The sequence below is a fragment of the Cibotium barometz genome, chromosome 37 (assembly GCF_041138505.1).
Source record: "Cibotium barometz isolate CiBa-2024 chromosome 37, ASM4113850v1, whole genome shotgun sequence".
NCBI classification, from domain to species: Eukaryota; Viridiplantae; Streptophyta; class Polypodiopsida; order Cyatheales; family Cibotiaceae; genus Cibotium; species Cibotium barometz.
The window spans coordinates 9,098,900-9,120,146 of NC_141082.1; the positions used below are offsets into that span (position 1 = coordinate 9,098,900).

General features: G+C 47.1%; 1 protein-coding gene across 3 annotated transcripts in view; it reads right to left on the reverse strand.

The window, feature by feature from the left end:
* Positions 1 to 21,247, reverse strand: part of LOC147616907 (clathrin adaptor complexes medium subunit family protein) — a 62,840-nt gene that overhangs the window by 5,940 nt on the left and 35,653 nt on the right. The window contains exons 6-8 of one of the 3 annotated variants that reach the window (XM_086776545.1): positions 8,548 to 8,604; positions 7,343 to 7,389; positions 6,844 to 7,252 (exon numbers count right to left, since the gene is read on the reverse strand). In XM_086776545.1, coding sequence (XP_086632671.1) covers positions 7,147 to 7,252; positions 7,343 to 7,389; positions 8,548 to 8,604 — 210 coding nt within the window. In that variant the 3' untranslated portion in view covers positions 6,844 to 7,146. Of the gene's footprint in view, positions 1 to 6,843; positions 7,253 to 7,342; positions 7,390 to 8,547; positions 8,605 to 8,815; positions 8,910 to 21,247 lie in introns of those variants that run through there. The other 2 variants (XR_015262358.1, XM_086776546.1) reach the window with 2 other exon arrangements.

Below are 21,247 nucleotides of genomic sequence, written 5' to 3' on the forward strand. Positions count from 1 at the left end.
GATGGGGACTACTCTCCATCCAAGCCGCTTGCGAAGGCCCGCCGTACGGCTGAGACAGCATCCACCTCAGCAGGGCATCCATGAGGATCATCTCATGGAATGTACAGGGCCTTGGCGGAGCACACTTTATACGCTATCGAGGTTGCTTGAGGCAGGAGCTTCAGAGATGCCTGGTTGGTGGCAGCATTGACATTTTGATGATGCAGGAGCACCACTTGGGTGAGAGCAGGATCCGGAGATATGGTTCGGTGATGCCTGGTAGATGGGACACTTTTTGGTCTGCAGGGTTTGGTCCTTTGGGTGGACAGGGAGGAGTATGCATGGTTATTGCAGATGTATGGCGGCAGGCCATTGTGGATCGAGGGATCATTGTGCCTGGTAGAGCACAGTATGTCATTCTGAGGATGCATGATGAGCTATTGGGTGTGCTCAACATCTATGCGCCCAATCATGCTAGTGCCAGAGCAGAGTTTTGGACTCAGGTTACTGATGCATTGCCAGAGGCCGCACATTGGTGTGTTGGGGGAGACTTCAACATGCTTGAGGACCCGGCAGATAGGGTGGGAGGCAGTCATGTTACAGTGCACGGCACGGAGCTTGCAGCTTGGGACCGGTTTTGTATGTCACTGAGGATCACTGATGCATGGCAGCATGGGGCTTTCTCCCGGTCTCAGGACAGTCTTAGTTTCTCTCGGTCGGATCGCCGGCAGGGAGGGACTAATCTATCTCGGATTGATCGCTTTTATGTGGGCGATTGGTTAGGGGAGCGAGGGGGCTCCGTCGGCATTCTTGCTGGCACCTCATTTTCAGATCATGCGCCAGTTATATTGACATTGGAGGAGGGGACACGGGAGCCCAGCTTGCAGTTGAGGATCCCAGAGAGGGTACTTACAGATCCCAGTCTCGCTGAGGACATTGAGAGGATCTGGCATGATAGTCAGTGCTCTGACCAGGATGCAGCGGGCCAGTGTGCCCAAGGACTCATTGATCTTAGCTCTTTTCTACACGCTGCAGCTTTGACACGACTGGGAGAGATTCGCGAGCGGGAGCAACGGCTGAGACGCAGCCTTGCTTCGCTACAGCGCCTTCAGGAGCAGCAGCCTGCATGTGAGTGGGTGGCGTCCCAGCTGAGCCAGGCACGCCAGGAGGTTAGAGAGGTAGAGGAGCAGAGACATGAGTTTTACTATCGTCGTCAGGCCTCTCAGTGGACGCAGCTTGGTGATAGAGTGACTGGGGAGTTTTTTGAGATCACTGGACCCCGTCATGCGCGAGCAGGAGTTCGCCAGCTTGGTAGACCGAATGGATCGATAGCTACTGAGCTCGGGGAGATCAGAGCCATTGCCACTGCTTTTTATAGTGACTTGCTTTCAGCGGAGCCAGCCACTGAGGATCGAGATGTGTGCAGACAGACTGTGTGGGCCCATGTGCAGAGGAGGGTCACAGACCATATGCGCACAGTTCTAGGTGCGCCTCTGTCAGAGATTGAGCTTGCCGAGGCCTTGAGGGTCCTGCCGCGACATAGTTGCCCAGGGGAGGACGGACTGACGCCGGCCTTTTTTATGCGCTATTGGGACCTTTTGGGGCCAGGCCTCCGCAGGGGCTTTCAGCATGTTTTGGACACTGGGGTGATGCCGCAGAGCTTTTCAGAGGGCTTGATCTATCTTATCCCCAAGGGGGAGGGAGTATCGGATGACATTCGGCATTGGAGGCCTATTACGATCCTCAATACTGTCTACAAGGTCTTAGCAAAGGCCTTGAGTTTGAGGATCCAGCCCTTCCTGGGGGAGTTGATTCATGCTACTCAGACAGGATTTGTCAAGGAGCGCAGTATCCTTGACAACATCTTTACTTTCTGGGAGGCGACGGCCCGAGCTAGGTTTCTTGGCGAGGACTTGGTCGTGATGCTTCTCGATTTTGAGAAGGCATACGATAGAGTTGATTGGGGATTCTTAGAGGGCACTATGCTACACCTGGGCTTTGAGCCAGGATGGATCAGAGGGGTGGCAGCTTTGTATTCCACAGCTCGCAGCCAGGTGTTGATTGCAGGAGGTCGGGGGCCGAGTTTTGAGCTGACCAGATCAGTCCGTCAGGGGTGTCCTCTCGCCCCTTTCCTTTTTCTCTTCTTTGCGGAGGCTATGAGTATGTATTTGACGGCAGAGGAGGTTGGTTTGAGAGGACTTCAGCTCCCAATCCGGGGGGAGGATTTGCTTGATGCTGAGTTTGCAGACGACACGGGCTTATTTTTGCATGGCCAAGAGGCCAATCTTATTCGGGCAGAGCAGTCGCTCCAGGTTTTTAGTGCAGCTTCGGGAGCATTGATCAATTGGCGCAAGACAGTGGCCTTTTGGATCAGTAGTGCTCCCACTCCGGCATGGAGCCCGGACCCCGGTTTTAGATGGATTCCTCCAGGCACAGCAGTGCGGTATTTGGGATGCCAGATTGGCCTTGATTTGTCACCTGAGCAGCAGATTGCCCCGCTTCTTCTGAGCATTCGGAAGAAGCTATTGTTTTGGAGTACAGCTAGACTATCCTTGGCTGGGAGGGTGGTGGTGGCAAATCAGGTGCTGTTAGCGACTATGTGGTACATTACGTCTTGCTGGATTTTCTCGAGCTCTTGCATCAGCCAGGTACAGAGGCTGATCAGGAACTTTCTGTGGTCTGGGCGGGACGGTTAGCCAGCTCGGGCAAAGGTTGCATGGGCAGTTATTACACTTCCGCTGGCTCAGGGCGGTTTGGGCATTATAGATCCAGTCGATCAGAGTAGAGCCTTATTGGGGAAGCTTATTGTTCGGGGGTTGCTTCCAGGCGCTGAGCCTTGGAAAGAGCTCCTCTTGCAGCGACTGCAGGCCCGGGCGCCTCCTGCAGCAGGGGGTACTTGGGCACCAGGATTCACTGGATCTTCATAGAGATGAGGAGGACAGGCCTCAGTAGAGGATGGGAGGACAGATTTGCTTTGAGTATCCTGAGAGCTTGGGAGCTGCTGAGACCGGGGCTTTCTCAGCGGCCTCCTTCTTGTGTTGAGGAGCGGGCCAGGCAGCCGCTCATCTGGAGCCCAGCGGTTCGTACAGAGCAGGGTCATATGCTGGGTTCTCGGCCTCGTCTAGCCTGGGGACCTTTAGCGGCAGGCCCAGCTCGTAGTTTTGGAGACTGGCAGGCTTTCTGCAGTCTACCAGAGGAGACCCAGGTGGAGAGGCTGAGTCACTTCAGAGGGGGGTTGATTATGAGGGATGATATTCAGGAGGCACTTACAGAGGAGTGGTTCACACCTCTCGAGCCAGTGGCCCCACGGTGGATGGGTGCCTTTACACAGTTGGAGATCCTGATTGCTGTCAGAGCTAGCACTGAGGATGGCAGATGCCTCTATTATGAGATACAGGATGAGGGCAGACTCCAGAGAGTGGAGGTGGAGTCGCCTTTGGTTGCAGAGTGCACTTTTCAGAGGATTCGGGTAGTGGCTGCCGCTTCTCGGAAGTGGCATATTGACCCCGACCCTGCTGACGTGCTCCCGGATTGGCGCATATGGGCATATGCAGCGCGCCCCTTGGCCCGGCTACAGTGGGACCCAGGGGAGTACGAGTGGCATGATCCTTATGCATCCCTTGAGGCCACAGAGATCACCTTTTTCCAGTATACTGTTCGGCTGGGACGGCATATTTTGACGGCGAGGAGGATGGTTTCTCTAGCGGCAGCGGGGCATTGGCGATTGCAGGGACTATCACAGGAGTTCCTGGAGGATTTCTGGGCTCGGCTCTGGGCTAGTCGACAGGCCCGCAGGATCTCGGCTTTTCAGTGGCTGGTCGCCCACAGGGGCTCAGCGGTTGGCACTTGGCTTGTTTACAGCGGTCTTCCGGCGGCCTGCGTCCGATGCGGCCACCCTATGGAGACACAGAGACATTGCCTTTGGGACTGCCCTCAGGCACAGCAGATTTGGCTGCGGATGCTGCGTATTCTGGCCCCCCTCTCTCCAGAGGATATGTTTACGTGGGGTGCCGCTGCTTGGTCGACTTCATCAGGGCCCGCTATGGGCTATGAGATGGAGCAGGGCAGTCAGGCCATCAGATTTATTAGGGGCCAGCTTCGCCTGGTTCCGGCACCGGATTTCTCGTCCGCCAGCTGGACACAGGAGAGGGATTTACGATGGGAGCTCCTCAGCAGCCTCACCATCTGGTTCACCTGGAGGGCCCGGTGCTTTACGGCCTTTGAGGGGAGATTAGAGCCACCAGCAGAGACTGTTCGGGGGATTTGGCAGGAGTTGATCCACACCCTGCGAGGACAGTACGACCGCATCCGGGGAGACTCGGATGAGGCGATCTTACGGCGCCAGGCCTTTCATACCACTTGGCGCTGCGGCCCGTTCTACACCCTACACACGGGATCCCCCCGTTGGCACTATAGGCCACCTGTTTGGCTCTTCCCCCCCCCTATTGTATGATTTAGTCGCTCAGTTCTTTAGACTGATGCTTGTATTTTGCAGCACCTAGGGAGAGTCTCCCGGGCTGCCATGATGTATTCACTGCTCTTCTCTCTGTTAGGAGCAGGAGAGTTCTCTTTTGTAGCCCTACGGGCGTTTTTTACATAACTAATGAAAGGATCTTTTCTCGGAAAAAAAAAAAGTACAGCAAATAAGTAGTTGATAGGGCAAATGCACCGCTAAAGATAGAAAGAATAAGCACAATATCAATTGGCCGCAATTCGGACGAAAACTTCACAATGTGAAATCTGCATGTCTGCTAATGAGGCTGAATTATATACCTAGATGAATCCAAAAGCATGCCCAAATTCACCTTTTAGCAACGTGCATGTTATATACTCATGGTAGTCAACCCACAAGACTATATAACTATCAACTCCATTATGCATAGCATGGACTAGATACTACGACATCCCCACTAACGTCATCAGTGCCCAATAGTGGGTGTAGAACTCTGTATCAAGATATGCTCTCACACACGCACTCCACACACACACACACACACACACACATAAGAGCATATATTCACACAAAGCCCTTCGTACTGAGTTTCTGTCAAACCTCCGGAGATGCACGACAAACTCAACCATAATGAAGCCTAGCACTAAGGGAAGTAGCAAATAGAAAGAATTAGTACAGGAAATAAGTAGTTGATAGGGCAAATGCACCGCTAAAGATAGAAAGAATAAGCACAATATCAATTGGCCGCAACTTGGACGAATGTACATGTTATAACTTATAAGTTGAAGCAACAGTCTCGTCTTTTAGAGTTGTACTCACCAAGTGAGGGTTACTGATCCCAAACTTCTCCCACCATAAGACTTGTTGAAGCTGTGTCTCTTGCACGACAGTAGTTTGTCTACCAAATGCGTGGCTGGCATTCCGATACACTAGCTCCTCATCCTCCAAGCATCTCATGAGCTCCACGTCTCCTCCTGTCCATTTCTGAATGTAATCTTGCCATCTATCTTCCAACTCTTTATTAACATACTACGTCTCACTCCGCCAAAGAGGATACAATATGTGGGCAACTACGTGGATTGGTCTATGGAACCAATCCCACCAGTCGTTCCAAACCCGTCGAATGATCAAAGCTCTTAGCTAAAACCTATGATACAAGTTACAACAAGAAGGCAACTAGTTGGAAGTTCAAAGTTCAAACTTTGCATGTTGAGTACCTCTCATCTATCAAGAGAGTGCATCGGTTAAGAGTCTCTCCAATCTGGTCCATGAACTCGTACAAGAGAGTGTTTCCCTCCATGTCAATGATGTTAAGAACACTATAGATTGGTTGAAGAGCGCTCAACAAAGCCTCTGCCTCCTTCCACCAACCTTCTTGCAATCGTCTTGCGTATATCTGACCACCCATCACATAACAATGTGCAACCATACTTGGTCCAAGTGGCTTCTAATGACTCCATCTCCACCCTCCACTACTTGTTGCTCTCTTATGAGCTCTTTAGTGCGCAACGTCTCATAGGAGAGTCCCTCCCACTCACATCCAATGCGGCTGATTGGCCTCATGGCCTTTCCCATCGTGGGGTGCGCACAATGTGAAAAGACAACGCACATTAGATAAAAAGCCTAGTGAGTTTCCTAGTTGCATCTTTAATTGCCTCCTTTTGCATGCTTTCTTGAATGCTTGCTCTCTTTAGAGAGACTCTAGGTCCTTCCTGTTGCTATGGGAGTGGAACTACTAGCACCCCCGAATCCTGCTTGGCTCTGTGCATCTTCCTCTGAACCCAACCGTGTTCTCTTTGATGCATCATCTCTATCCTCACTAGCCTCAATCTCCTCAGGCAAAGGCCCACAACCGCGTCCTGCCAGTTGTTGTCTTTTCCATTCTTGTAGCTCGACTTTCATATTTGCAGGCACTAGTTTGCATGCACCAATGTCTTCCTCAGTTAAACCTGTGAAATGGGTCTTAACACGGATTATGGACCCTCGTGAGTAAACCCTACAAAAATTACATTTTTACTTTTGGATGCCTGAACCACCATATCTTGATATAGGAGTGACATGGGTCCACATGACATCCTTAGTACGAGGCATCTTGACAAAGGCAAGGCAAGATTGACACCCTAGCATTAAACCCCCCAAATTCCAAAATCTGTGTTTTTTTTGGAAAATCGAAGAAAAAAGGCACAAATCAGCACAACCAACCTGAGCGATGGTAGGCACAGAACCTGAGAAGTGCAGGAGGAGCTGGAAGGGGCTGATTTGTGCAACACAGGAGCTCCTTCAAACGTTTTCACAAGCACATGCAGGCGTTTTTTTTCGAAAAACAAGCTCAAACGTTGAAATCGCAAGTGGAGACGAATGAAACGCATTTCATTTGTATGAAACGTTTCCTGGACAGCAGCAAAACAGTCCACAAAAATCCTCCGAGAAACACCCACCAAGAGGGGAGGGAAGCCGAGGAAGAAGATGAACGGCAAGGGCCACTTGTCAGGCTGCACCACAAGCAAGAAACATACCTCCGGTTGCAATTCACGATGGGAAAGGCCATGAGGCCAATCAGGGCAGGGTTCCATCGTGGCCCTTTCACACAAAGCAGGGCACATGGCCTCATGGCTGAGGAAGAAGATGAACAGCAAGGGCCACTTGTCAAGCTGCACCACAAGCAAAGAAACATACCTCCGGCTGCAATCCAAGCCGTTAAAACAGCCCACCGATCACCAACGAAGCCCCCCTCTAGATTGCACCTTGAACTCCGTGAGCAAAATGCAACGTAAGAGCACCAGAAGAGAAAATGCTGATGAAGAAGGAAAACGCAGCCACCTTCAAGCTCCAAAAACAAAGCACCATGAGATAGAAAAACGCACATATGGGCAGCAAGGCATTAGATACCAGCCACGAAGAGAAAAGCACCCGGAAAACATGCTGAAGGAGGATTCCCTAAACTCGCCAAAACGCTGCTGTAAACACAGCAACCAGTCAGCTTCAAAATCCACCAGAAAATCACAGATGCAAAAGCCAAGTGTTGGACTGCCACTGTGAGCCACCAGAGAAGGGCGATTTGTAAAAACGCAGATGGAGGAGAGACGACAGCAGCATCAGATAGAAGCAAGGAGGGCCGGATCAGTATGAAACCTCGGCGATGATACCATGATAAAGTTGCACAATGCAGAAGCAAAAGATAGGAGAGAGGGAGAGGGGCAAAGAGAGAGAGAGATCAGACAATGAACATCTTTATTATGTAGCAAGAGGCTTTACAATGGCAATACCAGCCAGCAGATGGTGTAGAACATATGCCTGTGAAAGAGTATTGGATTAGATAACAATAGAGGAGGGAAGAGGACTTTATATAGGGAGTGTAGCTGGCCAACTGCCCCCATGGAGCTGGCTGACAGCAGCCCACGACCAGTAAATCAACCATGACTGGTGAAAATACAAGACACCAATAAAAGGTCCAAATCCCACCTCACAATGAGATGCACAAATTCTAACAGTCGTGGCCAGACTAAGCACCAGAACAATATGGACCATCTTGCCCTCCACACACAAACCAACACACACACACACACACACCCCTCTTTGCCAAACAGAAAAACCGGCTTCAAGCCCAGAGAGGCTTATCATGATGGTAGGCTCCAGCAAGAATACCACCCAAGTCCAAAGTGAAGTTATTGTATACTTAGCCATGTGGTCTTGAGGGCTGGTGGATGTATATGACAAAGGCTTTACACAGTCAGTAACCACATCTTTCATTTAGCATAGACTCTATCTAATCAACAGTTTGCAAAGAAGACAAGGTTGATGGTCATCTACAGGTAAAAACCTTGCAGAACTTATTGGTTATCACACATAGCAGGGCAGGGTTTTATGCCTCGTTCCCATTCCAGGCCATGTGCCCACCACAAGAACTCTCAGCATTATACATATACAATGCACATGCAGGGAAAGGCAAACCAAACAGGAGGGATTGGAATTCACCCAAAAAAAAGCATTTGGCCTGTTCACACTTGATTGAAGAGGGATTGCATGCATAGATGAGTACTCTAATCAAGTGACTGTTGCACACAAACATTTCAAGTAATATTGCAGCTTTATATCGCAAAACTAAAAGGACTTACAATTTTTGGATCAATCGTTAACCCTGACATAGATCCCCCAACGAGTCTAAATGACACCTATCACAAAAAATACAAGAAAATTTATTAAAGTGATAAATCTTAAAAAATCAACATGGAAAAAAAACAGGATTCTTGTAAACAAAAACTTGATGTGCTAAGTAATACATCTGTCCATGCAATATAAGCTGTTATAACTAACTTTTCAGACTTTCTAACTATATAATATCATTATTTTGCCTTCTACTGGTCCCCAACAACCACCACTCACATGCTATTTGTCAAAACTGTTGTCCCAACTCTGTCCATCAACGTCAGATTGCACTAATGGAAGCCTTGCTACTTCAATCATTTGAAACACAAAACTGAAAAAGATACAGAGAAGGGGAAGAGAGGAAAGAGAATGACATCAGAAGATTTGTTCTCTCAACCTGACCTACTACACATTACAAGCTGAAATACTTTTAAAAAACACTATATCTGCTGAAACCTCTTTAGCTAATTGTGAATAACACGCAAGAAACTCTCTCTCCCAATTGCTAAGATCTATTGCAATAGGAAGCCCTGGATTGATCTGTTACATGCGTAGCCAAAGTCTCTAACTAAAGCGTGCCTAACCTTATACTTTGGAGGATTTAACTTTAATTGAAGAGATGAGAGGAGAGAGCAAGGTAGGTACAATCAATTGAGTCCTGACTAACCCCCCACCTTGCAGTGTAATTGCTGTATTGCTGGATAACTAAATGCATTACAATAATGGATCAAGATGATCCATGTAAAATATGTGCTAATCTCCATGGACTGAGCATGGGCTGAGCTCCAGATTGAATTAGACGCATGATTGTGCTCACCCAGGCTGGTTCTGTGCACAAGTGGGCTGCCTACTAGGCTTTGGAAGAACTTGGACGCTCTGCTCCTTGTAGGTCACCAACTTTTGTTGGTAAGCTCTGCTAAATATGCTTGATTTTAAATGCCTGAGAGAAAAGGAAAAGGGAGGGCATAGGACATAGGTCTAACGTGTTGAGACGTTGGTAAGCTTGACTGAAGAAGAAAGGGGAGGGCACGGGCCCTACGTCTAACCCCCAATTGGATTAACCTGGGTGTAACTTGCGATGGAGCATCTAAAGGGGAGGTCTAGTAGTTATTAGAGGCATTAGGCTAATTATGGCTGAGTCTTTCCAGTGGATACCGAACGGCACCCCGGTCAGATATTTGCAATGTCAGGTGGGGATTGTGGAGCAGCAGCTTGCACCCATACTTCTGAGCACTCGGAAGAAGCTCCTCTATTGGAGCACCACCAGGCTCTCCCTAGCTGGTCGCGTGGTGGTGACCAACCAAGTGCTCATGGCCACCATGTGGTACATTACTTCTTGCTGGGCGCTCTCTCAGGCATGCCTCGGACAGGTGCAGAGGCTGATCCAGAGCTTCCTCTCGGCTGGAACCGATGGCAGCCCGCACGGGCCAAGGTGGCTTGGTGGGTCATTATTCAGCCCCGTCATTGATCCAGCTATTCAGAGAAAAGCCCTTCTGGGCAAGCTGGTCATTATTCAGCCCCGTCATTGATCCAGCTATTCAGAGAAAAGCTAGCTTGCAGGAAACGTGTGTGGAAGAGTAGGAAACGCCGTTTCGGCGTTTCTGTAGAAGGGCCACGTTTCTCACCATGGGAAACGCTTAGGAAACGGCGAGTTTTTACCCAAAAAAAAACGATTTTTGACCTTGGGTGTGGCCCGCAGCACATTAAAAGAAAAACGGTATAAGTGGCCCAGCCCATTAAAAGAAAAACAGGGCCACTTATAAAGTGGTCCGTTTTGTTGCAGTTTATTAAAAGCATTAAAAAAAAGGGGCCAACATATATATATATATATATATATATATACTTTTTGGCTTTTTTTCTAAGGTCCATTAAAAAAAAAGACTCGCCAGCCTTTTTTTTAAGAAATACGATTTCTCAGTCTTGTTCGAGTGTTCACTCTACTCGCCTTCATCCTCCATGGGTCCATGCAACCTCAATGAGTGCCTTGAGGATCTAGTTGAGGATGAGGGTGTACTTCCCATGTAATAAATTTGTATCTTGCACTGTCATTGATGGGTGAAATTCAGCCCTTATGGACTCCTACTTCCCATGTAAACAAGTTGTATCTTGCACAATCATTGATTAATGAATTTCAGCCCTTATGGTCTTCTTTTCATCTACTTTGTTACATGCTTTTACATGTTTCCTCCCTTCAAAAACTATATGTAAACATGTGCTATATTTTTTCTAAATGTCTGTGTTCTTTTCAAATCTTAGCCTACCCCCGACGTTTCCTAGTAAATGGGTTTCACGTTTCCTTGCGTTTACTTAGGCTTGTCGTTTCCTGAACAGAAACGTTTCCTGCAACCTAAGAGAAAAGCCCTTCTGGGCTAGCTGGTCATTCAGGGCCTCCAAGCCACGGGGTAAGCCTTGGAAGGCCTTCCTTTGCACTTGGATCTCGGCCTGCACCCCGTCTCTTGGTGGACCCTAGACCCCTAGAATGAGATGGATTTTCATGGAGGCCAGTGCCCAAGGGCTCGGCTTCGCCTTCGAGGACTGGTTTGCCACCACTTTGATCCGAGCTCTGGGTCACCTCAAGCCATCCCTCACCCAGTTGCTCCCGCCTCGGATGAGGAGAGACTCCGCCAACCACCCATCGATTTGGAACCCTTCTTCAGGATGCCAGTGGCCACCCACTGGGCACTCGCTCTCACATTGTGTGGGGGCACAGGTCACGCTCAGTCTTTGGGAGAGTGGACCAATTTCACAAGGCTCTCCCCAGAGGCATAGGACTGAATGGGAGAATTAATTAGGGTTTCATGTGGAAGACATACACAGAGAAGAAAGAAGGGAGAAAGAAAGAAAGAAAGAAAGATATATTAACGTCTACGAGAGGCCAAAGTCGTCCTATGAGACAAAATATAATAATACAACTGTGTTCTTCCGGTCATCGGAAGAAAATAAACAAAAGAAAAAGTGTGCATGTGTCTGGATACAACTGTGAATCATATGTGGGGATAAGTCAACTCATTGGAATGATGAGTGTGTGACTCCCCTATCACACATGTATATTTGAGACATATGTGGGGATAAGTCAACTCATTGGAATGATGAGTGTGTGACTCCCCTATCACACATGTATATTTGCACTAGTACACATAGTGCACTTAGTACATTAAAAGTACTAAGTGTACTATGTACTATAACTTATGGACTTGTACACACTACAAGGGTGGACATAATGCCTTTACCCCAACAACCTCCCGCTTAAAGGCAAAGTGCCCTTAAGTAAAGGAAAAGAAAAATCAGCATGTACATGATAATATACAAGGCCATATCAAGGCTGAAACTGGCCTCATCCAATGCCCATCAAATGTCTGCAATGAGCAAACCGCTCTGGAGGCAAACTCTTTGTCAACAGATCAGCCGGGTTGTCATCCGTATCAATCTTGAATTTGCTTGTTCTCTATCACCTCTCTGATGAAGTGATACTTCACATCCACATGCTTCGTCTTTGCATGAAAGACAAGGTTCTTTGCCAACTGGATGGCACTCTGACTGTCACAATGCAACAATGGAATATCCCCTGTATAACCCAAATCAACCACTAACCGAGATAGCCATAATGCCTCCTTGCAAGCCTCTGTGGCTGCAATATACTCGGCCTCTGTAGTAGATAAGGCTGTGCACTTCTGCATCCTGGATATCCATGACACAGCACCTCCTGTGAATGTAAACACATAACCGGTAGTAGACTTCCGGTTATCTGGATGACCGGCATAATCCGAATCCGTGTAACCATGCACTAATGCATCTTGTTTTGCCAAAACAAATGCACATATCCTGTGTGCCCTTCAGGTATCTCATGACACCTTTCACTGCTTCCCAATGCTTCTTGCCAGGGTCGGCCATGTATATAGAAACCACTCCCACTGCAAATGCAATGTCCAGCCTAGTAGCAACCATTACATGAGACTGCCACAAGCTGAAGCATACGGAATCTTGGCCATATCAGCCCTGCCACTATCTGACTGTGGATTGTCAATAGCACTGAGTTTCACATATGGAGGCAAAGGAATACTAGTCTTCTTCCCCCCGTCCATATTGAACCTTTGCAAAACTTTGCCAATGTATTCCTTCTGAGACAAATACAACACATGCTAATTTCTGTCCCGAAGTATCCGCATCACCCAAATCCTTCATATCAAAGGTTTGATGCAGCCTCTTCTTCAAGGCATCCATCTCTTTACGAGATTTCCCGGCAATCAACATATCATCAACATACAAGATGAGGATCAATAGACTGCCATCCAAAGCTTTCTTGGTGTACAAGCAGTGATCTATGTCACTTCTCCTGAAATCCTGGGATTTCATGAATGTATCAAATTTATGATATCATTCCCTTGGTGCCTGTTTGAGCCCATAAAGACTATTTTTCAGCTTGCATACAAGCTTCTCCTTTCCATTTACTCCATAACCCTCTGGCTGTTGCATATATATCTCCTCATGGAGATCACCGTGAAGAAAAGCAGTCTTCACATCCATCTGAATCAAGTCCAGATCATCATGTGCAACCAAAGCTAACACAGCTCTAAGTGTGGTCATTTTGACCACTGGAGAGAAGATCTCATCAAAGTCCACACCATATTCCTGCTTGAAGCCCTTAGCCACTAACTTGGCTTTGTATCTTGGCTTTGCATCAGGTGCAACTTTGAGCTTGTAAACCCACTTGCAAGGCAAAACCTTCTTGCCTGTAGGCAAATGCACCAACTTCCATGTTCCATTTTTGTGCAGAGAATCCATCTCTGACTTCGGATCATAAGGAGTAGAGAGCTCCCTCTTGATGCCTTTAGCATCACAAAAGTCCTAAAACTGTTTGGACATATACTCTCCACCATTGTCGGAACGCAAAGCCTTCAGTGTTTTGACAGTTTGATTCTCAACAAGAGCAACAAACTTCTCAAACACTGAGACTGTATCACTCTTCAAACGAAGAGGATAAACCCACACCTTGCGTGTGGCATCGTCAATAAAAGACACAAAATATTTTGCCCCTCTCAAAGAAAGCTGAGGCATCTCACATACATCTGTATGCACAAGCTCTAACTGAGCATCTTTCTGTCCAAGAGCTTTCTTGTGGGGGCACTGGAGTTGCCTGCCATATATACAATGCTCACAAAAATGAAAACTTGAAAACTTTAGAGAAGGCAAGTAACCAAAACGAGACAATTGCTCCATTCCTTTGACACTCATGTGTCCCAACCGACTATGCCACATTGAGATTTCCGGCAGCTCGGTTGCATTTACATTAGCATGGTGAGAAACACCTGCATGCATGAGGTAAAGAGTGTCCACCTTAGAGCCTCTGGCAACAACCAGTGAGCCCTTACTAATCTTCCACTTTCCACGACCAAATGTGGTAACATAATCAGCATCATCAAGCTGTCCAGTAGAAAGCAGGTTCTTCTTAATCTCAGGCACATGCCTGACATCATGGAGCATAAGCTGTGAGCCATCTGAAAACACAAGCCTCACATCACCTCTGCCAAGAATCTTGCATGCATGGTTGTCACCCAAATAAACTACTCCTTCATTGCCAGCAGTATACCTGACAAACAAGTCTCTGCAACCTGTGACATGAAAGGAGGCACCTGAATCAATGATCCAGGAGTGCATACCATGACCATCTCCTGTAAGAAGTGAATGGGCATCAAGTGAAGACATGAATAGGACCTCATCCTCACTGTCACCTGCATGTGACACATTGACTTCTTCAATCTTGACTCCACTTTTACCCTTTGGCTTTGCTTCTTTGGCTTCATCTTTGTCTTTGTCTTTGCCTTTTTCCTTTTCCTTTTGATCATTTTTCCATTTGTAGCATTGCTTTTTGATGTGTCCCTTCTTGCCACAATAATGGCATTCCAAGTCCTTTTTGGAGCGGGACTTGCTCCTTCCCCGTTCTTGGCTTTTACCCCTTTGCTGGGATCTCCCACGTGCATTCATTGCATTGGACTTTCCAACAGAGTTATTTTTCCTGTTCATCTCCTCTTGAAGAAGAGCACCCTCAACATCTGCATATGACAGCATAGCATTCGAATTGCTAGTGGCTGTCCTGAATGTGTCCCAACTCTCTGGCAAAGTGCATAAGAGAAAGGTGGCTTTGAACTCATCGTCCATTGCCAACTTTTGATTTATAACTTGGCTGACAATACCATTAAACTCATTTAGATGGGCTGCCATAGACGCCCCTTCCTTCATCTGAAGACCTATGAGTTTCTTCAACCAATACACTTTGCTTGAGGCACTTTGCTGGGCATACAAGTCCTACAATCTCTGCCACATTCCCCAAGCTGTCTTCTCTTTACGAATGCTGAAAAGTAAAGAGTCTGACACAGACAACATGATGGTGGATCTTGCCAGCTCATCCATATCTTCCCACTCCAGCAATAAGAGAAGCGGGCATTACACCCCTTTCTTTGATAGGCTTGTGCTGCTTCTTCTGGAGCAACACATTATAGCACTGGGTTTGCCAAATGTCATAATTATGTGAGCCTTCAAGCTTCTTGATGTGAAGCAATGAAGAGCTCTCACCTGTGGTTGCCATAGCAATATGCAACCTGTCAATGCCTGACTCCCTGCAAAATGTGCAAACACTGCACCAAAAGCACACAAAGTGCTCACAGTTGTTCTCCCAAAGTATATCTCCCACTGCGGAAGCACAAATGCAACTCTACTCCCACTGTATGTGATAAAATCACCAAAATCTAGTTGCTACAGATTTAGGACAGCACCTTAAATGTGCTCTGTTGCCCTTCAAAAGTATTGTACAGCAGTACTAAGTGCTCACCAATGATGTACCAAATCTGTACCGGCAAGTACAGCAGCTGAAATTGAGCCTTTTGGTCACTCAAATCAATGTGCAGCCATGCCAAAACTTGTACAAAGCTGTACCAAATCTGTACCAGCAAGTACAGTAGCAATAAATGCTCTCCTGGCTGTCAAATGAGTGAAAATCCGACTTTTACAGTCCCCACCACTGCATACAACAGTCCTGGACTGAAATTGAGCAAAAGCCCCTTGACTGCAAGTGGATTTTCGAGGATTCAAAGCATAAAAGTCTTGCCTGCTGCTTTGCCAAGCTCAACAAGCATAAAATCTCGAAAAGCCCCTTGATTTAAGATCAATTTCTGATCATACATGGTACATTAACGCACATGAAGGCATCCAGAGTCTTCACAATGCTTCCCCCTAACCACATATACATCCAATACATAAAAGCCCCTTGATTTACAGGCACATTGAGTGCTTGACAGGCATCAACACATTGCCCAAAGCATCAAATGCGAGTGCCTGCATGCAAATCAACCCAATCGGCACAAAAGCCCTTTGATTTGCACATCAATTTCCTGCAATTTTGCCCGAATGTGAGATTTCTCACATCATACAGCATGTATGAATGCCCAATTGCACAATTACATCAAAAGCCCCAAATTTTGACATCCAATTTCTTGCAAATTGATCCTGATTGTGACCAATGTCACCCAATTTTGCCAATTTTGCTCAAAAAATTGAGCAATTTGACACCTGTACCTGCTCATTTGATAATTGTACTTGCTCAATTGCAAATCCCAAAAAAAAATGAAGCATGTACCTCTAAAATTTTTGATTAATGTTGCAGAAAGGGGGCGTTGAATTTGGTGCTGCTGTATTGATGCTGTTGACGCTGAAAATCTGTGCAGATGAACTGCAGCTGGTTGGAGCTTCTATACACAGAAGCGTAAGTGCGTAGCTCTCATCAGGCGTGCTACAGAAGGCGTGGAGACAAAATGGGATTGCAAGTGCGTAGCTCTCCTCAGGCATGCTGCAGAAGGCGTGGAGACAAAATGACAGGCGACGGCCAACAATGCGTTGAGACAAGATGACAGGCGTGGAGTTCCACGGGGACACGTAAGCTTCGTACGCCTTGAAGAAGGTGAAGAGGAGCGAAGCGAACTTGCCCAGGGACAGCGCTATATGCTTCCCCACGATGTCCACCTGCCGTGCGCTGTTGTGCGCTAAGGCTGCCGTCGACTTTCTGCTCTTTCCGCCCACCTGCCTGCTTCAAGAGCGTGTGGTAGCAAGTTAGATTGAAGTCCTAAGTGATGTAATTCATGGATATATTACGAGAGTCGTCGTTGTAATAGCATTAGGAGAGCCTAAAGTGCCCGACCGGCCATAGTTTAAGTGAGTGTGAACATTTATGGCCATGTATATAAGTGAATTTCTCTCATAAAACAACATACTCTCCCATTGTGCAATTGAGTCTTACTCTTGCTAATCCTCTTGCTAATCTCTCTCCCCCCTAATACATGCTAGTGAGTGTGTGTGAGTGAAGTGAGGTGAGAGGAGAGACGAGGACGCTTAGTGCAATGCAGCGGTGTGACAACGCTCACAGGAGACGCGGTGGAATTACCTCTAAAGGAGTTGTAGAGCTTGAAGACCTCAAGGGTTATGAGCTCGGCCATTGAAAAGATCCTCAGGATAGTTGCGGTTCACCAGGTAATCTCTTTTTGGATAAGTTTCAAGGGGGGTTAGGGTGAGCCATAACACTCATCCAAAGATTCGGCCTCCACGTATTGATGTTGAAAGATATGTTTTGAACAAGGGGAAACTTGTCTAATATACCACCACTTTGGATCAATTCGATCGGTGCGTGAAACATAACCTAATATCACAAAGCAAAGAGGATACACTTTTATATACTACATCAACATTTAATTTGGGATTAGTTGGGTTACTTACACCTATTGACAATGTTGGTGGAATCAATTTGAAAGAACCCATTTGGATGTTTCTTCATGGTTGCTTGAGCACCTCTATATATATATATCACCTTGAACCATTTGACATCAAAGATGAATAGACTAAATGCTCTAAATCCAACCTCAGAATATCTTGAATAGTTTCACAATACTCAAGATTGTCCTCTATGACATTGGTATCATGTCTACTAGATTGACTTTCTTGCTCAAAAGTTACCATCACACCACAATTAAATGTGTTTCTTTTAGAATCCACACGCTCTGTGCGAAACAAAAGAGAATGGACAAAGAGCTTAGAGATATGACCTCTTCTTTTGACCTTACCTCCCTCATCTTTGTGTGCATACTCACGATTATCAAACTTGATACACACACACACACACAAGTACCGCAATTGTATGGAACCCTGACTTGCTTGAGGCCTAGACATGATGGTATTTACCTTATAGTTCCAAGTATCATGACTACCCGTATATACCGAGGGTATAACTGCAGCTCTTTACCGGCAGTATATACGAGTAAATCTAAGACTCGAAATCATAAAAATTTCTCTTTATCTCTTGGGAAGTATAAGAAGTTATCCCCCAGATATTGTGGGCCATATCTGATTTCAAAGAAAGTGACACAGTATTTCCACAACAAAAGCCCAAGTTTGCAGGTGTTCTCTCACAAGAGCATTGTTCAAAATACAGTCGACGTGCTGACACCAGCGTCATCATCACCAGCGTAGAGAGTCGTGCAGCAAAGCAGCTCTGCTGGAGAGTCGACTTACACACTGAATCGATTACAGATGCTGATAGAAGAAGAAACCCCTACGAGCCAGTGATTCATGAGCGAGTGGGCTAATGGCAAAGCTCCACGAAGAAGCCAGCGATGCAGCACTTGAGAACAAAACCCTAAAACCAGGGCTCTGATACTAGTTGAATGGGAGAATTAATTAGAGTTTCATGTGGGAGACATACACAGAGAAGAAAGAAGGGAGAGAGAGAGAGAGACATATGTGGGGATAAGTCAACTCATTGGAATGATGAGTGTGTGACTCCCCTATCACACATGTATATTTGCACTAGTACACATAGTGCACTTAGTACATTAAAAGTACTAAGTGTACTATGTACTATAACTTATGGGCTTGTACACACTACAAGGGCGGGCATAATGCCTTTATCCCAACATAGGACAGACCCCTCAATGGGATCCAGGCCCGAGAGCAAATCATCCTCACCATTGACTCAACATCCCTCCCAATTGGTAGATACCTTAACAGGATCCTCCCCCCCTGCGGCCCCCCCGAGTGATTAGGCTCCTTCACTCGCCATGATATTCCTCTTGCAATCCTCAATTCTGATGGGGGCTGTCAGGACACGGGTAGGACTAGGCGGGGGTCGGGCAGTACAGGGGAGTTCGGACATGTGTGGACGGCCAAGGCTATTTTAGTCGGCTAGGGTTCTTATATCCAGCAATCGGGTGGAGAGTTGCCCTATTCTCTTCTAGTAGTTTGCACGGAGGTCTCATGGTGGCCTCTCACTGGTATCAGAGCATGGTTCTTCCCTCATGCTCCGCTTTAGCTGCGAAAATTCACAACTAGCAGCTGCAGAATAATCAACGCAAAGCGTAACACCTGCCAACTACCGGCACACAGGCAAGGCCGACAGCCACCAATATTTTCTCTCTGCGTTTTGGAGGAGAGTCACTACTCTCTTTCTCTCTGTCCGCTACAGCAGCAACAGCCAGCCTCAATAAAGCGTTGCAGAGCAGGCCAAGATAACAGAGCGACCTTCTGTTTACAGATAACCATCAACGTACAGAGAAGTGAGGCGGGCTGCTACGTGCAAGAGAAGCAGCAAAAGCACTGCAATCTTAGCGAGCAAGCGGGCTGGTCGGCCTACGCGAAGCAGCAAGGGGCGCAGGAGCAGGGTGCAGGAGCAGCGAACGCTCAGTCAGCAGCCAAGATTTTTTTTGAATATATAAGGGGCTGTTTGTGCAGAGAGACAGCATCTTTATCTCTCTCCATTCTGGCAGCCTGTGGACAGCAATCAAGGACAAACAACATCTCTCTCTTTCTCTCTCCCCGAAAGGAGAGAGAGAGAAGAGGCGTCACTACTAGTCAGCAAAGAGGCTTCCTCTCTCGCTTTCGAGGAGGTTTTTTCTCAATATTACTCTACAGCCTGCACACGGCAAGGGGACGAAAGCGGTGCCTATAGCAAAGCCGCCAGACAACATACTACTGATGTGAGCAAGACAAGCGAGTTTCGGTCGGGTATTCATCTTCATTTTGCATTCGAATGTGATTTTTCCAGGGGAATCTACTCTTGGGGGGGGTCAACTCAAGACACCGAAACGCCCAGGAATCAGGAAGTGGCAGCTATGCTCAAGAGCATGAAGCCTTCTGTGTTCTGCGGGGAAGAGGAGGAGCGTAATAAAGATGCAGTGAATACTTTTTTACAATAGTGGACGGACTTGCATCTTTTGAAGCGTTCCCCTGATGTTGTTCGCGCGCTCGAGGCAAGTCTCACGCTTGACGGCAAGGCCTACAAGTGGTAGATGAGTCTCGACGAGAGCGATCGACCTACGACATGGGCTACTTTTGAGGCACTTTTTCGGAAAGAATTCTTACCTGAGAATGAGAAGGATCGCAGTTGGGATGTTTGAGACAATTGTAAGATGGAAAGTCTTACGTTGACCCAATATATTTCCAAGTATCGCAAGATAATTCTCAAGCTTGAAGGTTTGGATGATTTCCAGAAAGTATGAGGTTTTCTGCGTGGTCTAAACATATGCTTGATATGCTTGATATGATTGATTACCTGTGGTGTGCAGTTGAGGAAAATGAAAGAACAGAGGGTAACTCCCCTTCCTCTAACTCCGGCCGTGTAACCCCAACAACAATGAAATTAGCAAGGTCGTAAGACTCCAAAACAGATTCCATCATTACCTTCCATATGCCGTAGTTATTCCCATCCAACTGACGGTCCACTGGGAACGTGGGGAGTGTCGGGATCTTCACATGCTTCTCAGCCATCTCAAGTAAATCTACCATTGCGGGGGTGTAACTGAAAAGGGTGGGTGGGTAGGAAAAATGAAGAACTAAACCTGCAAGTGGCTGTCCAGCAAATCAGCCCGCCTTCCTCTTGCTTCTCCTCTTCCCGTACGGCCCAAAACAGTCCTCCAATCAACAACAAAACAGCCCCCCTCTTGCTCACACAGTTCCCACGATCTTCCAAGAGCCTAGAGCTCTGATACCATGTCAGAATATGCAGCGGAGATGAAGACAAGATCTGAAAAACTAGAGCAAGTGCACTGCAGAAAAACGCAGCAATAGAGAGGGAGAGAGAAAAGCGTATAACTCTACTATATACACAAGAGAAAATCCCAGAAACTGAATACAAAGTGTGGGGGGCCAAGGGGCCATTTTATATGGCCCCTATCAGCCAGTCAGCCAGTAGAAAAGGCAGCCGACAGCAGCAAAAGACCCACGACCTGCTCGCACCTCCAATCGGCCAGCACACAGGGAAGGTCGGGGAGCAGCAGGGATAGTCAGCCATCATCTGGATCAGCCAACAGCCACAGGACAGCCTCCCACACCTGGAAAAAATAGGGAAAAATATGGAGAGTGGGGAAAAATGAGAAATCACCTAAATCGGGCGGGCACACCCAACAACAGAGGCCCTGGTGTAAATATACAGACAGGAGATGACTGCTAATAGCTACAGCACCTGTAGTGAGAGTCCAAATAGAGAAGAATGCTCGAGCACTAGCTCATCTGTAGTGAGAGTCCGGATAGAGAAGAATGCTCGAGCACTAGCTCACATCGGTCTAGGACCTGCTAATAATCTCATTCATCACCTCGACTTTGACAAAATCGCCAATCAAGTATGGGACAATCTTG